This window comes from Delphinus delphis, chromosome 1 (genome assembly GCF_949987515.2).
Source record: "Delphinus delphis chromosome 1, mDelDel1.2, whole genome shotgun sequence".
NCBI classification, from domain to species: Eukaryota; Metazoa; Chordata; class Mammalia; order Artiodactyla; family Delphinidae; genus Delphinus; species Delphinus delphis.
In genome coordinates this window covers 159,970,069-159,994,645 of record NC_082683.1, presented here as the reverse complement: position 1 = coordinate 159,994,645, position 24,577 = coordinate 159,970,069, and the positions used below count along the sequence as shown (strand labels likewise).

Genomic DNA, 24,577 nt, shown 5'->3' with positions numbered 1-24,577 from the left:
ATTTCTTTCCATTTCTATTTTAAATAAAACAATTTAAAATACTTTTCTTCCACTTTAAAACTAAAGCATTAAAAACTTTCACAAAATATATACTGAATGCATAAACTAGTAGATAAGAGAGAAGCTTGCTCATGATTGAGTTTTTGGTCGATTAAGCATTCCTAACTACCACAGGAGTTTTAACTTTTTCTTTTGTCATATATTGTTTAATTTATACAAATCATGGGCCAAAGGTTAAAATCAAGAGTGAAATATAGTGATGATTATATTCTACCTGGTTTTTCATTTATTGGTACTTTAATAATTACCAATTGGCAATGGCAGCACGTACCATACCAAAGAAAAGACAGAACTTAAATGCCATCTTCTGGTTTCAGAGAATCAGGGATGGAGTCTGGCCACCTCAACTCTGAACTGCTGAGCTTATTAGAGTTCGTATTACCTCCCCCAATGCCTTAACTTGAACATCAGATGAGGAGAGGACAAGGAAAAATAGGTCTCTTTTGGGGAGAGTACAGCATTCTTTGTCTTGTCTCACCCCAAGGAATCACTCAAAGTTTGGAAGACTGCAAAAAAAAAAAAAAACACATGGACATTTTAATTCCCATTAGGTTGTCTGCTTCACCATTGAGCTTGCTGGTCTGCCTCTCTGTTAAGATGCGGGATGTCAGAGCAAGGAGGGCCCCTGCCAGATGGAAAGGGGGCCAAGCTCTCCTCCACAAGTTCCCAGTACCCAAAGGTTCAGAAGGCGGCCCTCAAAACACATCCATGGAATTCAGAGAGTAAATAGCATACACACAGGGCGGAGAGGGCCCCACATCAGAGGAACGGGGTGTGCTGTCTCTAGCTGAGGGCCAGTTACCTAAAGGACCACAGATGTCTAGGAGAGCAATTTGGAAGTAAGCGCCTCCTCAGTTGGTCCTGCCGGAGCCACCACACGTCCCCATAGCCTGGATTCTGTCCTATGCACTAATCTAGCTAGCTTCACCAGAGAGCAGACCATGCTCCCAGCCCCTGCAGAGCTGGTGGACAGAGAAGAGCTTTGAATAATGAGATTTAAGTGTTATGGCAAAGTTTGGAATTGAAAAGCACTAAGTCATAAAGAATCAAAATGAGACTATTTAATAGCTATAAGTGACTGAAAAGTTAGAGAATCAGCCTGAGATGCCATTACATGAGTAGAAAGTGACGTGGCTGACTATAGTTACTTAGACAAAATACAGTCACTTTAAGTACCGTTTCTAATGAAGCAAGATACCACTTAAGTGGTGTGTAATAAAGACTACGCATAGGTACAATGTATTACTTATAAATACTGGCCTGAAAACAGTTGCTTCATTCCACTATTAGAAACAATATAAAATATGAAAAGAAGTAGTAATTTAAGATGCAAAGGAAAAGAGTTTCAGACTAGATCAGGAGAGTAGCTATAGTTTGACGCCATATAAAATCTAAGTGATATTTTTAATACGTATTCAGTCTCCAAATCACACATAATATATGCTACTTTATAATTTGTTGTATCAAATCATGCTTTTGGGGAAAAACTTAAAACCTGTCCTTACAGGTAATGAAAAACAGTCTGCTGCCTTACCCTCCCATCTGTCTAATTCCTGCTCTCTAGGGGCAGCCAATTTTCAGTTCCTTTAGCTGTTTCCTCTCATATTTACTCTCCATTTCTAGATAAGACTTACATTGTTATTTATTGACTTTTCAGTTTTAGAGAACACCTACTGACTTCCTACTATGGAAGAGAGTTAGCTCTCATGGTTCCTTTCCCCAACAATGATGTTTTCTTTCTCCTCCTCTAGCTCCCATTACAATTCAACACAATTCTAGGGCAAATCAATATTCAAATGCTTATGTTACTATGGCTTTGTAAGTATTATTCACAACTGACCCACACTATGTACTCTGATACGTCTTCCTTTCTCCTTTATGCTTTGTTTTCCTTGGTGTTGATAACTGCCTCATTACTTCATTAAAAAAAAAAAACTTTACCTATGTGTCTTCAAACTCTGACAGATGTACAACTACGGCATATGTACCAAGAGGTAATCCATCAGTTTTAAAACATATCCTTCTTGAGTTCCTGACCTGGAACTCCTCTCCAGGGCTGCTACACAGTTATCATCCTGGAATTTCCTTTCCCAGTGATCCTAGGAATTCATTTTGGCTCTATTTTGGAAACCTTGTTTTCTCTGAATCCCAGGTCTTCCTCTTTGTTTATCCTCTCTTAGTAGAACATTTCCTAAGAACAGGTACATGGAAGGTAAACTTTCTAAGGTTATTCACATCTGAAAGTCTTTACTTCTTCACCCCTGACTAAAGCTTTGGTTGGGTAAAGTTTTCTAGGTTAGAAATCATTCTCTCTCGCAATTTTGAAGGCACTGCTGTATTGTGTCTAGCTTCCAACAGGCCTCCGATTCGGTAGAAGGGGAATATAAAGGTCTAAATGCTTCTTGTACAGTCTTTTAGCCCAACTTTAAACCCTTAAATTTAGAGGTACCCTCTGTGCTTCCAATTCCCAAACCTTCCCAAGCAGAAATCAACCTTTTCCCTGTAGACACTTAGTTTCTGGCTTTCTCTGGTATGTTAAGCCAGGTGTCACCCATCTATCTGCTTTCCAGCTTCCAAAATTTTCTGGATGTCATATCTGCTGCTGGGTCCTTGCCAGTTCTATCCTTCTGGCTTTCTGCCTTTAAGGATCCCCTTCAGATATTTTAATAGTGTTCCAAAAAGAAAGTGGAAGTAAATGTTTGATCCACTATGTTTAACCAAAAATATTTTCTGAATTTTCTACGAGTATGTATCATAGTATAAAACTTATTGTTAATGTTTCTGTTAATATTAACATGAATTTCTGTTAATTGGTTCTCCTGAACCCAAAGATCTAGTGAGGTAAGTTTACTAAACCCTACTGCATTGACTTAAGATGTACTAAAAAAAAAATTCTACTCTGATGACATAAAAATGGAATAAAAGCTGAGTGTATGACAGATACTTAATAATACCAAATTAAAGAGGTAGTTCTAAAATGAGAAGTTAGACTTAGACCTAAGTTCTAACACATGCTCTATAAATGCACATACCTTTGCGTTACTCTCTCATTTCCCATTCCCCCATGAATTCTCTTTAGGGAAAAATCCCCTATACAATACATGATGTGAGACTAAAGCATTCATGAATTAACACATTTCTTATATTTTCTGAGTATCTCATTAATTATCATCAGGTAAAAACATCTGAGTGATATCAGGCTTGAAAAAGAAATTTTCAATGTTAATATCTATTTTAGCAGATGGAAAGAAATGTGCCTAAATTAAGTCTGAACTGTTGGTAATAGTATAAATTAGTACAACTTCTACAGAGGCTAATTCAAAACTAAAAATGTACATACTCAGTCATCAGGGAAAAGCAAGGTAAAACCACAATGACATTCATATCCACTAAAATGACTTAAGAAAAAAAAGACTGACAACATTAAATGTCAGCAAGGACGTGGAACACCTGGAATTCTCATATATTGCTGGTGGGGTATAAAATAGGACAACAGCGTTGGAGAACTATTTGACAGTTTTTTAGAAAGCTAAACATGTACCTTCCCTATGACCCAATGACTCCACCCTAAGTTCTTTACCCAAGAGAAATAAAAACATGTATCTACAAAAAAACCTTCCTACCGTTTTATTCATGATATCTCCAACTTGGAAACAACCCAAATATCTATCAACAGGTGTATGGATAAATAAATTGTGGTACGGTCAAAAAAGTGGAATACTACTCAGCAATGAAAGGAAATGAATTAATGATACATACAACAATATGGGAGGCTCTCAAAAAAAAAAGGATGCTGAGCAATTCTACTTATATTACATTCTAAAACAGGGAAAACCCACTGATAATAAGAGAAAGCACTGGGTCGCCTGGGACTGGAGGTGGGAGGGACTGAGTGTAAGAGGGCTGGGAGAAAGATTCTGGAGTGATGAATGTGTTCCATATCTTGACTGGGGTAGTAGTTACATGAGTGTATACAGTTGTCAAATCTCACCAAATTATACACTTCAAATGGGTACATTTTATTGTATGGAAATTGTACTTCAATAAAGTTGATTTAAAAATGGGAAGGGAATGATAAATAGAGAACTCAGGATAATGGTTACCTCAGGAATGGAGTGAAGCAGGTGATGGGATAGAGAGGAACACAAAGGTAGCTGTAACAGAACTGACAATTTAGTCCCTTGTTAGGTACAAGGTTCACAGGTCTTCATTTTTCTATCAATTGTTAAAATGTATGTACGTTTCATATTATTTTTACATATAAAATATTACTTAATAAAATGAATTAAAATATAAATTAATAAAAACACATGGGCTTCAGGGTCAGAAAAATAGGGTTTAGCTTTGTGTTCTAATTAGTTCTGTTCCGGAATAAGTCACTTACCTTCCTTGAGTTTCTTAAAATGATTTAGCCTACCTTAAATTGGTTGTTAGGAGGAAAAGATGAGATAATATACATAAAAGTATTTTGAAAATATAAAATACTACATAACTTACTTGAAGACTTTAATAATGATAGATTAATTAGAAAAGTAGCAATGAATAACACATAGAGAACATTAATGGAATACTAGAAGTAGGGGGTAGTGATAACATGAGGAGGAAGTGGTGGAGGAAGAGTAATGAGAGCAGTGAGCACATATTTTTCTTACCTTATGCCAGGTACTGTTCTAAACTTTAATGAAATTACTAATTTAATCCTCATAAGAATCCTATGAGGTAAGAACTATTAATGTCCACCTTTTGGAGCTGAGGAAAGGGAGGGACAGAGAAATTAGGCAACTTGCTTATGGTCACACAACTTTTTTTTTTTTTTGGCTGCACCGTGTAGCATGCAGGGTCTTCGTTCCCCAACCAGGCATGGAACCCATGTGCCCTGCACTGGGAGTGTGAAGTCTTAACCACTGGACCACCAGGGAAGACTCTTAGGGTCACACAACTTCAAGTGGTGGAGAGAGGATTCAAACCAGACAAGTTTGGTGCCAGAAACAATGTCTTTAACCACCACACACACAAAAAAGCAAGTTACTTATTATATAAGGAGCTTAAGACCAAGATATGTAGAGAGAAAGAAAAGGGAAAGTCTACACTGTAGAACATGTAAGATATTAGAAATAAGGAATATGGGGTAAAACAAGGACAATATATTAAATACAAATCATTTAAAGTAATATTTTCATATTTCTTTCTCTCATATTTCATATTTCTTTCTCTTACATTTCTATGTATTTATTCATAGAATAACCAATCTGAGTAGGCTCATTATGAGACATTTGACATTTTTCCTTAAAAGATATTATTTTATCAGACTTGGCAAGATTTCTTTCTCCAGAATTTAGTCCACACCCTCCCCATAAAATGGCTATTAATGAAATGTCTGCATTGTGTAAGTCTTTGAAAATCCACACAACTTACTTAGCAGAAGTATGCTGCAATTTAATTAGAAACCAGAAGACCCAGGTTCTAGTTGTGAATCAAAGCACCAAGCAAGTGGCTTAAACGTGGTATCTCAGTTTCCTGTCTGAGATAGTGGTGTCTCAGTTCCTATCTCGCAGTAAAGGCCAAGCTAGAAGTAGTGCCAAGCTAGTGCTAGGCAGTGTCAGACTCAAACACTCAGCATGTAATAACAGCCTTCTTCCCAATGTGCACAGCAAAGAGACACATTCACACCCAAACTAGGTGACTATTTTGTGACTTTTTCCCCTAAGATTTTTATGAAGCTCATTGTATTCTGATTTCCAAAATAAAAATGACTGGGAAAAAGAGACAGGAAGAACAGAGTATAGTAGGATTGACCTAAGGCAACCCAAATTTGCCTCATAAGAGAAGAGGGGATAAAATAAGATTTAGGGGGAAAAAAAACATAAAGAGAAAAAAGCAAGTGAAATTGCAGGCGTCATCGTCATCATCTTACCTCTTCAAGCACCTCAAGTCAAAAGACCTGATGCTGCCTGTTTACTATCAGGGCTCTCAGGCCCAGGAACATAAAGCCCAGGAATATAAATTAGTACTAAAATCATAAACAAGGAGAAATAAATGCCCTAAAACATATTTATTTATCTTTATTTTCTAAAGTTTTTATAATGAACATACATTACTACTGTAAGAAAAAAAATTTCTAGAAATCTTTAACCTTTGACATAAGACACAGTGCTATAAAATATACTATGAATGCTATAGAAATATATATGTACAAATTAAAGTATACCATATGTTAGTCAACAAAAAAAGGAAAAGAATAAATTACTATAGATAAACTATAAGGATACAGAGCTTATCTTGATAATATCTAGATTTACAGAAAAAATTTCTGATAAAGTTTGTACAAAAATTGATTTTTTTTAACAGAAAGGGATGTCTGAATACACTAAAACCAATTCTATTTCAGAGCTTATTTGTACAATCTTGTCATATTCTGTTAGACACATATAACCACCTACTGAAAACATGAAATAATTTTATGTTTTTACAAGAATTCAGATTTTATCATTCCTACTACTAGATATCTAAAAATAGAATTACACAATGTAAAAAAGTCTTGCTTTGCTATTTGTGCAGGAGAGGTATACGCAAAAAAACTCCTTCACAGCAACTCAGATTAACATTTGTAGAATACTTATTATAAGAGGCAGGCATATCTCTTATATCCCCCTGTAATTTAAAAACATACCCGGCTCTTTGGCTGTAGCTCCTCTTTCCTTTGGATCTTCAGATACTATTAACTGCATAAAGCATTTCCTTCCCAGGGACTTCTGTACAGCTGCTATCTAAAAAGTTTTTTAAAAAGAAGAAGAAGAAAAATAAAACTTTGGAGGAAACTATTACATTAAATTAGAAAGCTGAAAATAATTTGAGAAAGGTTTCATTATTTTCTAAAACAGTCCATACAACAAACATGACACATTTTTCCTATAGACATTTTCAAAGAAAATCTCTTACCTTATGTTTGGATAAAAGAGGACTGTAGAAAAAAAGAGAGAAAAAAAAGAATTAAAAAAATAAATTACAGCAGCAATATGCTTCCAAACAAATGTCACTGAAAGGGCTGTAAAAAAAAAAAAATAGAGCTTCTCTGGATTCTAATATTAGCACAGAACATTTCCACTGCTGAAACATTACCACTGGTTCACATAGTTCAAAGTGCAGCTATCTCATGTGTTAATCTCCTTAGATGGCCAATAACTAATGAAAACCTCCATAGAAGCTATAAATACTGAGATTCGGGGGGAAAAGTGTCAACCTTTTGCTAATAATGTATTTCAAGAGCATTTCACAGATACTATTAAAATTTTAGTTTATGTCATTATAGTCTAAAATTATGGTGGAAGATAATTTTATATGCATTATCCATAGAAAAGGATAACAAAAGTAATCTTTAAATATTATACTTTAGGAAATACCCAAGATAAAAGAATGCATATATTCACCACAAAGCATACACAAAAATGTTCACAGCCATTTTATTCATACAATTCAAAAACTGTAAACAAACCAAATGTCTATTAACAATATAATGGATAAATAAATTGCTGCATAGTCATATAATGAATACACACAGCAGTAAAGCAGAGCAAGTTACCATAACATGTAACAACATAACCATGGGCAAAAGAAGCTAGATACAAAAATCTACTCTGTGTGATTACATTTATATTAAATTACAGAACAGGCAAACACACTGTTATAGAACTCAGACAGTAGTTACTTTGGGAGATGGGTACTGACTTTGTACAGAAATTAGGCAGATTTCTGAGGGGCTGGACTGTCCTGTATCTTGGTCAGACTGGTAGTTACACTATGTATCTGTACATGTACAAACTCATCAAGCTGGGTACTTTAATGTATGTATAACTCAAAAATATTTTTTATATTAAAAATTTTAGGAGTATAATTTTGGGAAATTATCAAATTGAAAGCATAAAAATTTGAGGTTTTGTTTACTATACTATCCACTGTTCATTAGCCAGAAATTCTCTAGTGATCTGAAGCAATGTGACTAGCTTTTAAGTTGTGTGTTGGCAAGTTACCTTATATTTAAAAAGAGAAAAAAAAAAAAAGAAAAACAAAGTCATGCTCATATTAGGTTAAAAAAATTGTTTTTAAATAATTAAAACATTTGTAACACATTAAAAATTATTAGTTCCATGGGAAGGGCAGAAAAAGTGTCTATACTGAAATTGTGAAAGTAAGAAAACAATCTCCACAGTATGGAGGTTCCTTAAAAAGCTACAAATAGAACTACCATATGACCCATCAATCCCACTACTGGGCATACACCCTGAGAAAACCATAATTCAAAAAGAGTCATGTACCACAATGTTCATTGCAGCTCTATTTACAATAGCCCGGAGATGGAAACAACCTAAGTGTCCATCATAGGATGAATGGATAAAGAAGATGTGGCACATATATACAATGGAATATTACTCAGCCATAAAAAGAAACGAAATTGAGCTATTTGTAATGAGGTGGATAGACCTAGAGTCTGTCATACAGAGTGAAGCAAGTCAGAAAGAGAAAGACAAATACTGTATGCTAACACATATATATGGAATTTAAGAAAAAAAAATGTCATGAAGAACCTAGGGGTAAGACAGGAATAAAGACACAGACCTACTATAGAATGGACTTGAGGATATAGAGAGGGGGAAGAGTAAGCTGTGACAAAGCGAGAGAGAGGCATGAACATATATACACTACCAAACGTAAGGTAGATAGCTAGTGGGAAGCAGCCGCATAGCACAGGGAGATCAGCTTGGTGCTTTGTGACCGCCTGGAGGGGTGGGATAGGGAGGGTGGGAGGGAGGGAGCTGCAAGAGGGAAGAGATATGGGAACATACGTAAATGTATAACTGATTTACTTTGTTATAAAGCAGAAACTAACCATTGTAAAGCAATTATACTCCAATAAAGATGTAAAAAAAAAAGAAAGAAAAGAAAAAAAAAGAAAACAATCTCCTTTATCTATTTTAAAAGATTCCGTTGTTTAAAACCTCTACAAAGTCAAAAGTTAACCTATTTAACTCACTAAGAATTAGGTTATAATGCAAAATCCATACAAATACTGTTTCAAAGGTTCAAATTGACTAACACAAGAAAATTGTACATCCCAGAAATCTGCACTTGTTTAATCACTATCATGTCCCCTCACCTTTAAAATTCTGAGTCTTCAAATAATGAATTAAAAAAATATATTTAAGTTCTTTATTATTACTATATTCAGTTTTAAAAATCCAACTCTTTGATATAAATCAAACAATTTAAAATTATCTGGTAAATGGACTTTTCCTTCTACAGTATTTTGGTTAAATACCATAGTGCGTTTGCTTTCCAGTATTAGACTACTCTTAAAAATGTGTTTTTACTATAACATAGTATAGTAAAAACATAGAAACACTGACAAACATACAAACATTGAAAAACAATTATAATAAAAAATCCTAACACAAATTTTTCCATCTGAATCGCCTAATCTCTTAACCAAAAAGTAATCGAAATTAGAAGTTACATTTAAAAATTTCTAATTAGAAGGTGCTTTGAATTTTGTAAAGTAGACCTTTCGCTGAGTTTAGTGTAAGAAACAGATAAAAGCTGAGAAAGGAACCTAATCATTTTATCAATTTTAATTTCTCCAGTTGAAAGCATTAACAAAACAAAGAAATGAATCTTGTATTTCAAATATTCAATGCTACAGTGCTTCTTCAATATTCTATTCAAACTCATTGTAAACAAATACTGAAGTACTTACTCTTGATGTGTTGTGCAAAATTTAGCAAGCCGTTCAAAATCCTCACCATTAAATCCTTTTTCTGAGTTCCTCAAAGATGTAACTGTATGTGGTTGTACAGTTTTCCATTTTGTTTCTAAATTTAAAATATTTGTTAGTCACTGGCTGTTATAAAACATGTTTAGGAGGGAAAAAATAGATAACTGGCACCACTGATAAAGATCATCATGCAAAAGTATCTTCTCAACCCCAAAGTTAACACAGAAATAGCTAAGTGATTACTTTTCATTCTAAGTAAATATTATCCCAGAGACTAAATTAGCCAATAGGGCATACAAAGGGATCAGAAGAAATGCAAACAGTTGCAAGTGTTCTTTTCTTGGCACTGATATGAAGAACAAAATACAAAGAGAAAAATTTTCTTACAGTGACATAAACTTGTGCTAAAAATGCTACTTTCTTTGCAACATTAACTTGACTAGAAATGTCTATTTCCTAAAACTAGGTCAAATATGTTAACTTTCTAGAGAGCAACTTGTTAGATTATTGATAATTCCACATTCTGTTAGTCTGTACTCACCCCACTGTTCTTGAATGGCAGAAAGATTTGCGAGCAATTGCTCATGATACAGTCGTTCGAGCTGAATGAATTTCATTGCTTTCTCATCTGAATAGAAAATTTGAGGAAAACAGAAATCCAGCCTAAAGAATAATGTCCTATATCAGTTGATAAATTTGAAGCTTACCAAAAAATGAGAGGACTCTAAATACTTTTAAATTTAAACAAAACTTAAGTAAGGTTTCTTGGTTCTGAAGTAGGTAAATTTTAATGTAGCGTATCATGCAGTAGCTACCTGGGTTCTATTCTATCAGCAAACAGTAGAAATAAAAAGAAGGTTTTAACGTTCAAGGAATGGCTGCTTGCTAACAATATCTCTAGGAGAGTCAATTAAATATAATTTAATTAGAAACAGGACCCATGTGGAATCCTGTATCTAAGTGTTCCCCCCCCCCTTTCTTTCTCTCCTTAAATTACCTTCTGTCAAGCAACTATGTTACCCTCTAGTCAAATGTTTGTTTCTGATTTCAACTGCCTGTGATCCTTTACTTATTTCTCACCGAACACTTAAAAAAAATTAACTTGCCACAGTGATTTTCATAATTATGTGCTTCTACTTTTTTGGTAGATTTTCTTATAAACTGCTGTCTTCTCCATCTGTATCACACATTTAGCATCACATGAGGTCATAATAAATTGTGCAACTGTCTACCTTCCTTTGGGCCATGTTCTAAATGTTGACCCAGAAAGAAGGAAGAGAAAAAACTCACTGTTTTAGCTTTTTGTCCTTCCCATGATCACTCAGAGGTTTAATTCTCTCTCTCATTTGTAGTCTTAAAGATATGCCAGGAATCATAAAATAGGTCAGGGAGAAGCAGAGACAATTCCATTTTCCTCTGTGCATGGCTTAAAAGTATACCAATGTTTCTCAAACTTTACTGAACATAAAAAGTATTTGAAAATCTTGCTAAAATAGAGATTCATGGGTCTGATCCCCAGAAGCTCTGATTCTAAGGCCCATGAATTTTCGTTTCTAAGAAGCTCCCAGGGATGCTGATGCTGATCTGAACTGCACTACATCATACTCATTTGGGTAGCTCTAGCTTCCTTTCCATAAGAATTTGATTTCCTACATACTTAGAAATGAACTGCCACTGTCTGAAGTTTCATTTCGTAGTTTACTGGATAGGGTTCAGGATGATAACGGCTTATCCCTCAATCTGTTGTGAAAGTCAATAAGGTTAGGAGGAAAAAGAAATCACACAAATAGGGAAATAGAGATACTTAGGATACATTCTTTCTAGACAATATATTGGGCCATCTTTCAAAAACAATTTCAAATGAGGAAAATTTAAAAGCTAAGGGAATAAATCTTTCCTATACAAAAGTTAACATGCAGTCTCCTTTGAGAACATTTATTCTGTTTATTACTAGTGAAGAACTCAATCTTCCCTTTACTGATATATAGCTACAATAAGACAGTTATGAGGTTTACTATGTATAATACGCTTGACAGACTCTAACATACGAATATTACTTGACTTGTACTTCTGTTTAATTCAAAAGAAAAAAAATTCAATGGGTTGTTTTTTTTTTTGTTTGTTTTTTGCAAAATGCTTTCCCCCCTCCCCCCAACACACAAATATTTAGATTTTGGTAAAATTAGGGCTTGTTCATGGGAGGTCAAATTTGGGTGCTTCTAGAGAATTTTCTGGAGTGACAAATTCCCTACATCTTGTTTTCTGAGATGGTTACACTGGCGCATACAACAATTAAAACCCAGTGAAAACAACAGATTATACATTTCATTGTACGTAAATCTCAGTTTTTAAAAATGGGCAGTTCTCTAAGAAATCTGTGAATTTCTTCTTGTAATTAAGAAAAGGATACAGTCCTCCTCCTGGAAATAGGACTCTGCTATCTGTTAAAAACAAATAAAAAACAGAGGAAATTAAATTAACATTTGGATGAAAAGACAAATTTAGAAGAAACCAAGACCTTGAAATTCTCAAAGTCTTTGATATTGAACTAAGAAAACTCTTATTTAACTACATTCGCCAGTTCAGAAAAAATCAGACTGTAGGCACAGGACACATTTCTGAAGTCACTTATCTCAAGAAAAGCAAACATAGACATCCTTTGGTCCATATACAATCTCATTCTTCCTACTCTATTTCAAGTCAAAGCAAACATCACTGATTCATTAGAGTTTACAAGTAAGAACTCTAAACAATGAGGGAAATGCTACTGAGGCTTATAAAAGTATATTATGAGTGAAAGGATGACTTTATCGTAAATTAAAAAGTTGAAATATGTCATGTCACATGAAATCTTAAAACCTATTCATTTCATTTCTGTTTCACAAACTACCTCATGGGACACTGATTTTTCATTCTTTTTTGATATTTCAGAAAAGGACAGACCAAGTGCTAATAGTTGAGGACAGACCAAGTGCTAATAGTTGAGCAATGATCTTTGGAATATATACAAAGTGCTGCACAGTATAAAGGGCACTGGATGGGAGGGTGGGGTCCAGAGCCTCATGATCTGGACCCAGTTGAGGCTTATCACTTAGCAGATTCATTCTAGGGCATCTCTAAATTTAAAAATTCTTTGATTCTAAAAACTTTGGGATCTTTTATTTAGATCTTCATTTAGATATAGCATTTATAAATAGAATAGTAAAACCGAAAGTATTCACTGAGAAATATTTTCATAAATTGACTACTGTCATATTTAAAATATTTCATTAAGTACTTTACACTTTCAAACAGTTTCCACTGATTTTTAGTAAGTCTAGTGAAAAAGGTATTCCATTTATAGATCACTATCTCCATTTTCCAGGTAGCTGCCAAGGCAAAGAGCAATAAAGCACTTGTCAAACCTGTAAGCTAGCAATAAAAAGGAATGGTCTTTCCCAAATCCCACAGTGGAAAAAGGATAGTTTTAAAGGAAATATTTGCCTAGCTTAAAATTTATTCTATATATCTAACATTCTTCCAGGAGCAACATACAATATAGATGGACTCAATCACCTCTTTGTAAACTGTTAATCAATTAGCTTTCAGATTTCCATGACAGTTCTAGTACCATAAGTGCAACCAAAAAGACAGGGTCATGGGACTTCCCTGGTGGCGCAGTGGTTAAGAGTCTGCCTGCCAATGCAGGGGACACAAGTTTGAGCCCTGGTCTGGGAAGATCCCACATGCCACGGAGTAACTAAGCCCGTGCACCACAACTACTGAGCCTGCGCTCTAGAGCCAGCGAGCCACAACTACTGAGCCTGCAAGCCACAGCTACTTAAGCCTGCATGCCTAGAGCCTGTGCTCCACCACAAGAGAAGCCACTGCAATGAGAAGCCTGCGCACCGCAACGAAGAATAGACCCCGCGCGCAGCAACGAAGACCCAATGCAGCCAAAAATAAATAAATTTATATATATATATAAAAAAGACAGGGTCATGAAACCCAAGGTATCAAAAATAAAACATTTCCAAGGTGAAAGGGCAGCTTGAAAAATAAATATACAGATCATATCCCCTATAAAAACCTACCCCTGGCAAGTCTAGCAGGGCAAAAGAAAATGTGATTTTCTTTGATGCCCCATATGTCTAGATCTGGGAGGTAGCCTGGTATAACAGAAAAACGTGAGGTTTGAAAGTGAATAACCTGACTGCGTTCTAGTCCAAGCTTTGCCACTACCAGCTGTGTGACCCTGGACATGTTGAGTCTCAAACTCAGCTTCCTTATCTGTAAAATAGGGACAATAATACCTACAGCTCTGAGACAGGGCTGCTGTAAGGACTAAGTGAGGAAACGTGCATCTAGCACAGTGCCCAGCACATAGCAGTAAGTGCTTAAAATGGTTTTCGAGTCTGACTCTGGACTAGAAGTGAGAGAGGCAGAGTAGAATTATGTGAAGAAGTAAGTTGAAAATCACTTTGGGATGGTAATAATTTTAAGGTTCTCCTGGTTTCAGGCTTCTTTTACCTACCAGAAACAAAAAGAAAGGGAATTAGGAAGGTGTAGTTTTTCAGCCATAGTCTTACAGAGTGGCTTCAAGGATCCCAGCGGAGACATATCCTGCCTGAGTCTGAGATGAGTTTCAGTATAAGCTCACTGAGCACAGAGTACAGCACTTGATCTTTTTCTTCTTACTTCTATATGAGAAACTTCTAAGTTTATGACTTCAGTTACATATTTAAAGCTAACCTGCAGTCATATTAACTAAGTCAGTGTAGGAAGATTACTCAAACCCAAAAAAAATAATTTTTAAATGGAATCTTCAAGAGTTCCAAGAGCTAAAAGTATAAGTGTATATCTAAAGTAATCGTAGTCATTATATCAAATGGCCTTTAGCATATATTCATCCATATAATATCATGTTAAAAATAATAAAATTGTCTGGGCTTCCCTGGTGGCGCAGTGGTTGAGAGTCCACCTGCCGATGCAGGGGACACGGGTTCGTGCCCCGGTCTGGGAAGATCCCACATGCCGCGGAGCAGCTGCGCCCGTGAGCCATGGCCACTGGGCCTGCGCGTCCGGAGCCTGTGCTCCGCAACGGGAGAGGCCACAACAGTGAGAGGCCCGCGTACAGCAAAAAATAAAATAATAATAATATAATTGTCCCCTAATTAACTCTTCCCATCCATACTTCCTTATTTCTGTTAGTGGTACTACCATTCCTTTCAACTGGATATCCTAGCCTTATGCCTGAATTATAAATTTCTTCTTTTAGCTCTTTTTTTTTTTTTTTTTTTTTTGTGGTACGCGGGCCTCTCACTGCTGTGGCCTCTCCCGTTGCGGAGCATAGGCTCCGGACGCGCAGGCCCAGTGGCCATGGCTCACGGGCGCAGCTGCTCCGCGGCATGTGGGATCTTCCCAGACCCGGGCACGAACCCGTGTCCCCTGCATCGGCAGGCGGACTCTCAACCACTGCGCCACCAGCGAAGCCCTAGCTCTTATTTTTATCAAGATTACACATGTATATGGTTTAAAGAGTCAAATAGTTTTATGAGGTGTGTTAAAAAAGGCCCTACCCTTCTTGCCCTATTCTCCTTTCTTCAGGAGCAAGCACATACTTAGATTTCTCTTATCTGTTTAAAAATATATTTTTTGCTGTATCTCTAAACATTATGCTTATATTTGCTATTTCTTGATTTTTTCAGTTTTAGAAAATGAGGATTGGGTCTTTTGCTCCTCCCCATCCAAACCCTACAAACATACACGACACACACTTTCTCTCACATATTCACCTATCCCATGTTATTATATTGTAGTAACAGGTAGATAAACATTTAATGTTTACCTTATTATGAGTTAAGCCAAGTAATAAACTCATTATTTTTCCTTTCCTGAAAACTTTTTGTTTTCCCTGGAGTTTCTTTTTTTCCCTTTTTTGTAAAAAAAAAGTTTTCCATGCACTTATCACTTATACAACTCTAAATAGTCCACCAGGAGTCTAAATCTTCCCTCAATACATTCAGATACCGCAAATATTCAGAAATAGGAAAATGATATAAAAGTTCCTCCCCAGACCCTTCTGATCTGCTCAAATAGAAGTGGTTACTCTCTCCTTTTTGGTACAAAGCTGTCATCTTAGAATCTCCCTTCACCTAGAGATTCCCTTCACCTCTCTCCTGGTAGCATCCCCAGTTTCCTATATCTCAATCTTCCTGTTCCTTGGTTTACTCCCTTGTTTTGATGGAGTACATCATCTAGCGGCTTCCTGAGAAAGGATGGAAAGGAAGTACCATAGACCCTGATGTAGGAACATTCTTGGTATATCTGACAAACTGCTAGGAGGCCAGTGTACCTGGAAAGGAGTGAACAAGAAGGAGAGTTTTAGGAATTAAGGCCTAAGAGGTAACAGGGCCAAATCATGTAGGATCTCGTAGGCCATGGTAAGGATTTTGGCTTTTACTCTGAATGCGAAGAGAAGTCAGTGGATGGCTTTGAGCAGAGAAGTAACATGATCTGACGTAACATTTTATCTGAATCACAATGACTGCTGTGTAGAGAGAAAAAAACCTAAATGGAAGTAAAGGTAAAGCAAGGAGGTTTCTACAATTAGTTTACTGCAAGAATCCAAGTGAGATTTGATACTATCTTGCACTGAGATGGTGTCAATGCAGGAGGTAAGAAGAGGTCAGAATCTGGATATATTTTGAAATAGAGTGGCAGGACTTGCTGACTGAATTTGGACGTGGGGAAAAGTGAAGGATGACTTCAAAGTATTTGGTCTCAGCAACTGGAGGGATGGAGTTGCCATTTAACAAAAGGGGGAAGACTAGGAAAGCAAAAGATTTTGGAGAAAAAAATCAAAGTTTGATTTTGGGCATCTTAAGTTTGAAATGCCCATGAGATGCCTCAGGAAGCTGGATGTTTAAGTCTGTAGTTCAGAATTGAATCTTGAAGCACTTCAATGTTTAAGAATTAGTAAAACTTGGAGGACTCAACAAATGAGCCAGAGAAGGAATGTCCAGTGAGGTAAGATATAAAAGCCAAAAGTGAGGGGTCCTAAAAGGCAAAAAAAGAAAATGCTGTAAAATAGAGTATGTGGTCAACTTGTCAGAGATTCTGATACTTCTAGTAAGATGAAAACTGAGGACTGACCACTAGATTCGTATGGGCACGCAACATGGAGGTCACACCTGGCCTTTACAATGCAACTTTGATGGAGTAGTTGGCACAAAGGCCATATTGGAGTGAGTTCAAAAGAGAACTGAGGGGCTTCCCTGGTGGCACAGTGGTTGAGAGTCCGCCTGCCGATGCAGGGGACGCAGGTTCATGCCCCGGTCCGGGAGGATCCCACATGCCGCAGAGCATCTAGGCCCGTGAGCCATGGCTGCTGAGCCTGCGCGTCCGGAGCCTGTGCTCCGCAACCGGAGAGGCCGCAACAGTGAGAGGCCCGCGTATCACCAAAAAAAAAAAAAAAAAAAAAAAAAAAAAAAAAAGAGAACTGAGTATGGAATGTTACCTAGGTAGAATTCTTGGCCAATATATTTTAACCTGAATCAAATCATGAAGAAATAATCAGGCAGATCCTAATTATGGGACATTTTACAAGAATTCTTGAGTCTTCAGAAGTGTCAATGTTATAAAAGTATAAACAAACAAGCAAATAAACAAAACAAAACAAAAGGCAGGGAATTGTTCTGGATTACCAAAGACTAAAGAATCTTCCCACTGTGTGCTCCTTCACTGGATCCTGGATCTGGGGAAAACTATTTATAAAGAATATTTGTGGAATAACTTGAGGGAAACAAATACAGGCTGTATGTTAAATAATATTAAACCAATGTCTCATTTCTTGGGGTTGATAATGGCATTGTAGGTTATGTAGGAGAGTATCATTATTCTTGGGGAATTTATGCACAAGTATTGATATTTAAGGGTGAAGTGATATAATGCCTGAAAATTACTTTAAAATGTGTCAGTGGAAAATACGTGCGTGGAGAGGGGCTGGGGGGTAGGAGGAAAACGAAAATCTGGCAAAATGTCAACAACTGTCAATCCAAGTGAAAGGCACAGTATGAAAGTGGGAATTACTAAATAATGAAAAGAAGAAAAACTCACTCCACTTCTCCCTGATTTGTGTCTCCCTTGGGAGGTGACAGGATATTTTGTATTCTTGGGCTGAGGAAGGCAGCCATCAGCTGACTCCTGTTGCCCTGATGTCTCAGCTTACTGCAGGCTTCAGCATCTCTTTCCAACAAGCAATGTTTGAAGTAGTGACAGAGAAATATAGTTATAATGCTTAATATTTATTTAGCTTTTATGTTAAGTGTGCCAAGTACTATGTTAAGTACTTTTACTGCATTATTTCACTGAGTCCTCTACAACTTTACAGGAAAAGAAACTAAAAGCTACTTTGCTTGTTAGTGGTACAGCCAAAGCTCATACTTTAAAACCATCACTATAGGGACTTCCTTGGTGGTCCAGTGGGTAGGGCTCTGCATTCCCAATGCAGTGGGCCCCAGTTCGATCCCTGGTTGGGGAACTAGATCCCGCATGCATGCCGCCACGAAGATCCCGCATGCCACAACTAAGACCCAGCGCAGCCTAAGTAAATATATTTTTTTAAATTAAATAAATTTTTTAAAAGTGGCATTAAAAAAAAAAAACTCACTATACTTTCTAAGCTCCTTTGCCAGGAGAGGACAGATTGCTGAGATATATAAGAAGCATAACATACGGGACCCAGCAAACTGACATGTTTCTGGGGGATGAAGGTAGAATTTTACTTTGAGACATAAGAAAAATAATCTTCATCTGATCAAGACTGTTATCGTCTTCCTGCCTAAAAATGTGATTTTCTACTAGATCTGCTTCAGCTGTAGGATCACCTGCCTGTAGAAAAGAGAATTCTTCCTACCTTTAATGTAATAGCCCAGTGACATAAACTGCTTGAAAAGATTTGACTACACTTGCTATTTCCATTTACTCCAAATGTCCTTTTCCCCAACTTTTTATCGAAATTCTACAGAAGAGTTCAAAGAACAGTAAAATCAACAGCCATATACCTTTTATTTAGATTCGTCAATTATTGACATTTCGCCAAATTTGCTTTCTCTGTCTTTCCCTCCCTTACATGTATTTTCCCACTGAAATATCTTAAGCTGCAGGCATTCTATCACTTCACTCCTAAGTACTACTTGCACATGTATCTCCCAAGAATAAAGATACTCTCCTACATGATCTTCAATTCCATTATCAATCTCAAGAAACCTGACACTGATGCAACAGTATTATTTAATATACAGTCCATATTCAAATTTCTCCCAAGCTGTCCCCAAAACAGATTCATTGAATGGAACTAACAAATTGTAGCCCTAGAATTATAAGGAACTTGCTTTGTGAGGGAGTCTCAGCCTCCCTACTTGTAAAAATGGTGATAATAATTACCTCTCTAGATTGTTTGGAGAATGAAATAACAGTTAATGCAAATACCCTTTACAAACTCAATCCACTGTACAAATTCAAGGAAGGCTGAAAGATTAGAAAGCTGCCTTAATATTGGTGGTTCTCAACTACAGTTCTCAACTATGGTAAACATATACCATATATGTCAGTAACACATTAGAGGTCAAAAAGTAGTACACATTTTCTCAAAGGTATTCTTCAAGTCCACCGAGGAGGTAACATAAAGTTGTAAGAATATATGTTTTCCTGCCTTAGGACAAAAGCTGTTTTACTTCTTAAAAATTATTCACTGCTCACTGCAAAAGTTAAATGAAACAGGAGGAGTGAAATAAAAAGTGAAGCTTTTTCCACACCCGTATACAAATTATTTTCATTTTAAAAGAAAATAAAACACAGCTCATAAATATCTTAATCTTTTTGGAATTATCTCTTGTGTATCTTCCTCATCACTGTCCTATAGATCTCCCAGTCTCCAGGCTCTCCATCTTCTAGCTTACCCTCCCAATCATCAAAAGAGTTATTTTTCTAAAATTCAAATTATGGCACCTGCATAATTAAAAGCTCTCAGCCTCGGGCTTCCCTGGTGGCACAGTGGTTAAGAATCTGCCTGCCAATGCAGGGAACACGGGTTCGAACCCTGGTCCAGGAAGATCCCACATGCTGCGGAGCAACTAAGCATGTGCGCCACAACTACCGAGCCCACATGACACAACTACTGAAGCCCGTGTGCCTAGAGCCCATGCTCCCCAACAAAGAGAAGCCACCTCAATGAGAAGCCCATGCACCGCAATGAAGAGTAGCCCCGGCTCGCCACAACTACAGAAAGCCCGCACACAGCAACGAAGACCCAACGCAGCCAAAAATAAATAAATAAAATAAATTAAAAAAAAAAAGGCTCTCAGCCTCTAAAAGTAAGCCCTTAATGGCACAAGCTACCCAGTCTTAATTCCTGTCTCTTTTACATCTTAATCTTCAACAACATCCCTGTCTTTGCAGGGACTGTTCTCTCTTTCTGTACCAGCTCACTTTGTTCATCTAGTGAGAGCCTAAACATCCTGCAAAACCCAGCTCAAGAATCACCTTTTTTTCCCTTGATGTCCAAAGGACAAAGTTAATCATGCATTTTGTGCTTCTGCTGAACCTTAAACACGTATTTACTCTAATGCTTTGTACAGACTTCTACAATTAGTTATCTACAAACTGTTTCTCCTATTCCACAGTGCCTCTCTTAAGGACATGCTCTGTTACATAATCTGTTTCCCTAGCGTCTAGCTTAGTTTTTGGTACCTTGTTGGTACTTTAATTAAGCACTCACTACATTCACTCTTATTTGTACACAGCTTACTCACTAAGCAAAAGAAGTTAGCAACAGTATGAACTATAGATTGATGATCCAAGCCAATGTGTGGCCACGAGTCAGTGATATGCCAAATTTCCTACCAGCCACTGATCCAGGGTCACCTCCTCTTGGACTCACCAATGACAGGTGGGGTAGAATCAATTACAGAGAATAGGATTTTAGATTATTACAAATATTGGTCCCAGAATTTCAGTGAGGCTGAAAGTGAAGTGTTTAACATGATACCTGATGAAGGCAAAGGGGAAGTGCTCTTGAATCCAACTGCTCAACTTCACCCCGTATAAGTGAGAACAGAGATTGCAGAACCAGCTTCGGGGCTTCTAGTTGATCATTAGCATTTACTTCTGCAGATTCTTCATCACTAACAGCATGTATGGCTGCATGTAATATATTTTCTTGCATAAAGGGTGTGGTATCTCCTGAAGAAAGTCCTTTGAGAGGTAAATAAAATGCCTATGTTAGGATAAATTTCCATCATGGTAAACACCTTAAAACAATTATGCCTGTTAATCATAAAATTTTCAAATAAAGCTAATCACATAAAAAAAACCCCAAACCCACAGAAACCACAAGTTATTCTCCTCAATAAATTAAGATTGTGCTGACATCTGATTGTTTCTATTAGCGATTAGTTAATAGAAGCAATTCTATTAGATCTATATAACTTTTTTATTTATATTATAAATTAAGAATATAATTTATATTCTTAATTAAGAATTATAATTAAGAATATAAAAAAAGATCTAAAGAAAAGTAGGTTAAAATCTGACCAAAAACTTGATTCTCCCAAAGGAAAAACGAATTAACTACAATCTGAAGTCATGTCTTATGCAAAATTAAGGAACTACATGGGAAGGTAAATGTGTTTATCATATGAAAGGCTAAAGAAGTTAAGCCTTCCTCTCTAAACTCTTGGTCTGATAACTTTAGAACTACTTCTGGATCCCAGCAGAGCAGAAGGAATTCAGATGTCCAGAGCTAATGGCCACAGAAGCTTTTTTCCTAATAAAAAGAAGTAACACAAACTTGGGGGAAAAAAATCAGTGAATAAATCCTTGGCCCACAGCTCCTGAAATGACACACCAAAGTTTTAAACTTTAAATGTTACACATTATAACTTCACCCTTCACTGAAATCTCAGCATCAGTTCTAATTTTCATATTGAAATTGAATAGACTGTCTGCATCTGTACGTACCTTTAGCTAGTCCGGCTTGGAAAGGATCTTTCTCAGTAATTTAGCGTGTGCATACCATGACTGAAGTTGCCTCCTGCCAGCCCTCTAGAGCAGGGGTCCCTAACCCGTGAGCTGCAGACCTATAGCAGTCCGCGGCCTGTTAGGAACCGGGCCGCACAGCAGGAGGTGAGTGATGGGCAAGCAAGCGAAGCTTCATCTTCCACTCCCCATCGCTCCCCATCGCTCGTGTTACTGCCTGAAACACCACCCCCCCCAACCCTGGAAAAACTGTCTTCCACGAAACCGGTCCCTGGTGCCAAAAAGGTTGGGGAGTTTGCCCAGAACCCTGTCTTCTACTGCCTTCTAAATAAATCCACTGCTCTAGCCAAGCTGGCCAATTCTGTATCTCCCTAGTATTAATACTCTGCACCTTTCTGAGCAATTACAAATCCTAACAGTTAAAAAATTTTCCTCCCTGGACGTCCCTGGCTGTCCAGTGGTTGAGACTCTGCACTTCCAATGCAAGGGGCTCAGCTTCGATCCCTGGTTAGGGAACTAAGATCCCACATGCCGCACAGTGTGGCCAAGAAAATTAAAAAAGAAAAAAATTTCCTCCCATCTGTCTAGTTAAGTTCTACCCTAAAAAAATTCATATATTTCTCTATAACATGAGCCTGAAGTAAACTTACTTTCCTCTAAATCCTATATATGGTCTATGGAAAGTCCGCTAGGGCTTTGCATTATAGTGTATTATAGTGACTGGTGAAGGATCGTATTACAGTGACTGGTGAAGGGTCGTATCTTTATTAGATCATAACTCCTACAGCACAGGGATTAATTTACTTACTATAGTATTGCAGTTATATCCAGTAGCGTATTCAGCATTAAAATTCCAAGTGTTGTGCTTTCTACAGATAATCACCTACAGTGATTCCTTATATTTTAGAAAATTCTCTTCTATAAATTTTATGTCGTTTGGACTCTGGAAGTACAAGGCCTAGAGATGGCCTGCCATTTTATTTTGCAGGAACAGTATTTGTGAAAACATGGATGATTCTTCTGCCTTCTAATTTTCTAACCACAATGGTAGTAGTGCCAATGTAGGAACATAAGCTTTGTATAGAGAACTACAAAGAGACTAAGAGAAATACTGTTTTCTTTCCTTTTTCTCCAGCCACACTACTGTGCCCAAGCTATTTAATTTCATATAGACTGTGATAAGGCTAACCTCTCAAATTCTATACTTCTTTTCATTAAATTCTTCCCACATAATTATCAAATATTACTCCATATTTCCTCTTTGAAAAATTGAATTTTATAATGCTCATTTTCTGTAGAGGGAATTTAAATAAAACCCTTGAAGGATATGGCCAAAGAAGGGCAGGATTTTCCAAAGTAAGGATAAAGGACAGAATTTATGACTCCATTATCTAAAGGAAGTCTAAAAAGGGTCCTGTTAAATAATGGAAATGAAATCACGCCATATGATTACCTCAGTTATTTAGACAGTATAGATGCATAATGGTCACGGTTCCTGCTAGATCCATTTTCTAAGTTATTTTATTTACTTATTAAAATTTTTTTCTTCCAGTTTTATTGAGATGTACTTGACATACAGCACTGTATAACTTTCAGGTGTACAGCCTAACAATTTGACTTACATAAAACACGAAATGAATCCCACAATAAGTTTATTTCATATAGATAAAACATTAAAGAAATAGAAAAAAATGTTCTTGTGATGAGAACCCTTAGGATTTACTCTCTTAACAACTTTCACATATAACATAACACATAACATTACATACATAACACATAACATAATTTCACACATAACATTAATTATATTTATCATGTTATATACTACATCCCTAGTAATTGCTTATCCTGTAATTGGAAGTTTGTACCTTTTGACCACCTTCACCCAATTCCCCTTCCCACCACCCCACAACTCTGGTAACCACAAATCTGATCTTTCTCTATGAGTTTGTTTGTTTATGAAGTATAATTGACCTGCAATACTGTTAGTTCCTGGTATACAACCTAGTGATTCAATATTTCTATATATTTCAAAGTGATCACCATGATACGTCTCATTGTCATCTGTCATCACTACAAAGATATCACGTAGTTATTGACTATATTCCCCACACTGTACATTTCATACCTGTGACTCATTTATTTTGTAACTGAAAATTTGTACCTCTTAATCTCCCTCACTTATTTCTCTCCTCCTCCCATCCCATTCCCCTCTGTCAACCACCTGTTTGTTCTATGACTGTTTCTCTTTAGTTATGTTTGTTCACTTATTTAGTTTTTTAGATGACACATGTAACTGAAATCATACAGTATTTGTCTTTCTCTGACTTATTTCACTAAGCATAACACTCTCCAGGTCCATCCATGTTATCACAAATGGCAAGATGCCAATCTTTTTCATGGCTCAGTAATATTCCACTGTATATGCATGTATCTGTGTGCGTGTGTGTCTGTGTGTATAGAACACATCATCTTTATCCATTCATCTACTGATGGGCACTTAGCTTGCTTCCATATCGTGGCTATTATAAATAATGCTGCAATAGACACAGGGGTGCATGTATCATTTTGAATTACTGTTTACCTTTCCTTCAGATAAATACCCAGGAGTGGAACTGCTGGATCATATGGTAGTTCTACTTTTGCTTTTTTGAGGACTCTCCATACTATTTTCACATAGTGACTGCTCCTATTTACATTCCCACCAACAGAGCAGAAGGGTTCCCGTTTCTC

At 36.7% G+C, this 24,577-nt stretch overlaps 1 protein-coding gene across 2 annotated transcripts in view; it reads right to left on the bottom strand.

Annotated features, from left to right (window-relative positions):
* CNST (consortin, connexin sorting protein) overlaps positions 1-24,577 on the bottom strand; it is a 115,038-nt gene that overhangs the window by 27,826 nt on the left and 62,635 nt on the right. For both annotated transcript variants that reach the window (XM_059997107.2, XM_059997098.2), the window contains exons 3-8: positions 20,856-21,061; positions 12,237-12,267; positions 10,368-10,454; positions 9,809-9,923; positions 7,000-7,021; positions 6,731-6,827 (exon numbers count right to left, since the gene is read on the bottom strand). In XM_059997107.2, coding sequence (XP_059853090.1) covers positions 6,731-6,827; positions 7,000-7,021; positions 9,809-9,923; positions 10,368-10,454; positions 12,237-12,267; positions 20,856-21,061 — 558 coding nt within the window. The remainder of the gene's footprint in view (positions 1-6,730; positions 6,828-6,999; positions 7,022-9,808; positions 9,924-10,367; positions 10,455-12,236; positions 12,268-20,855; positions 21,062-24,577) is intronic.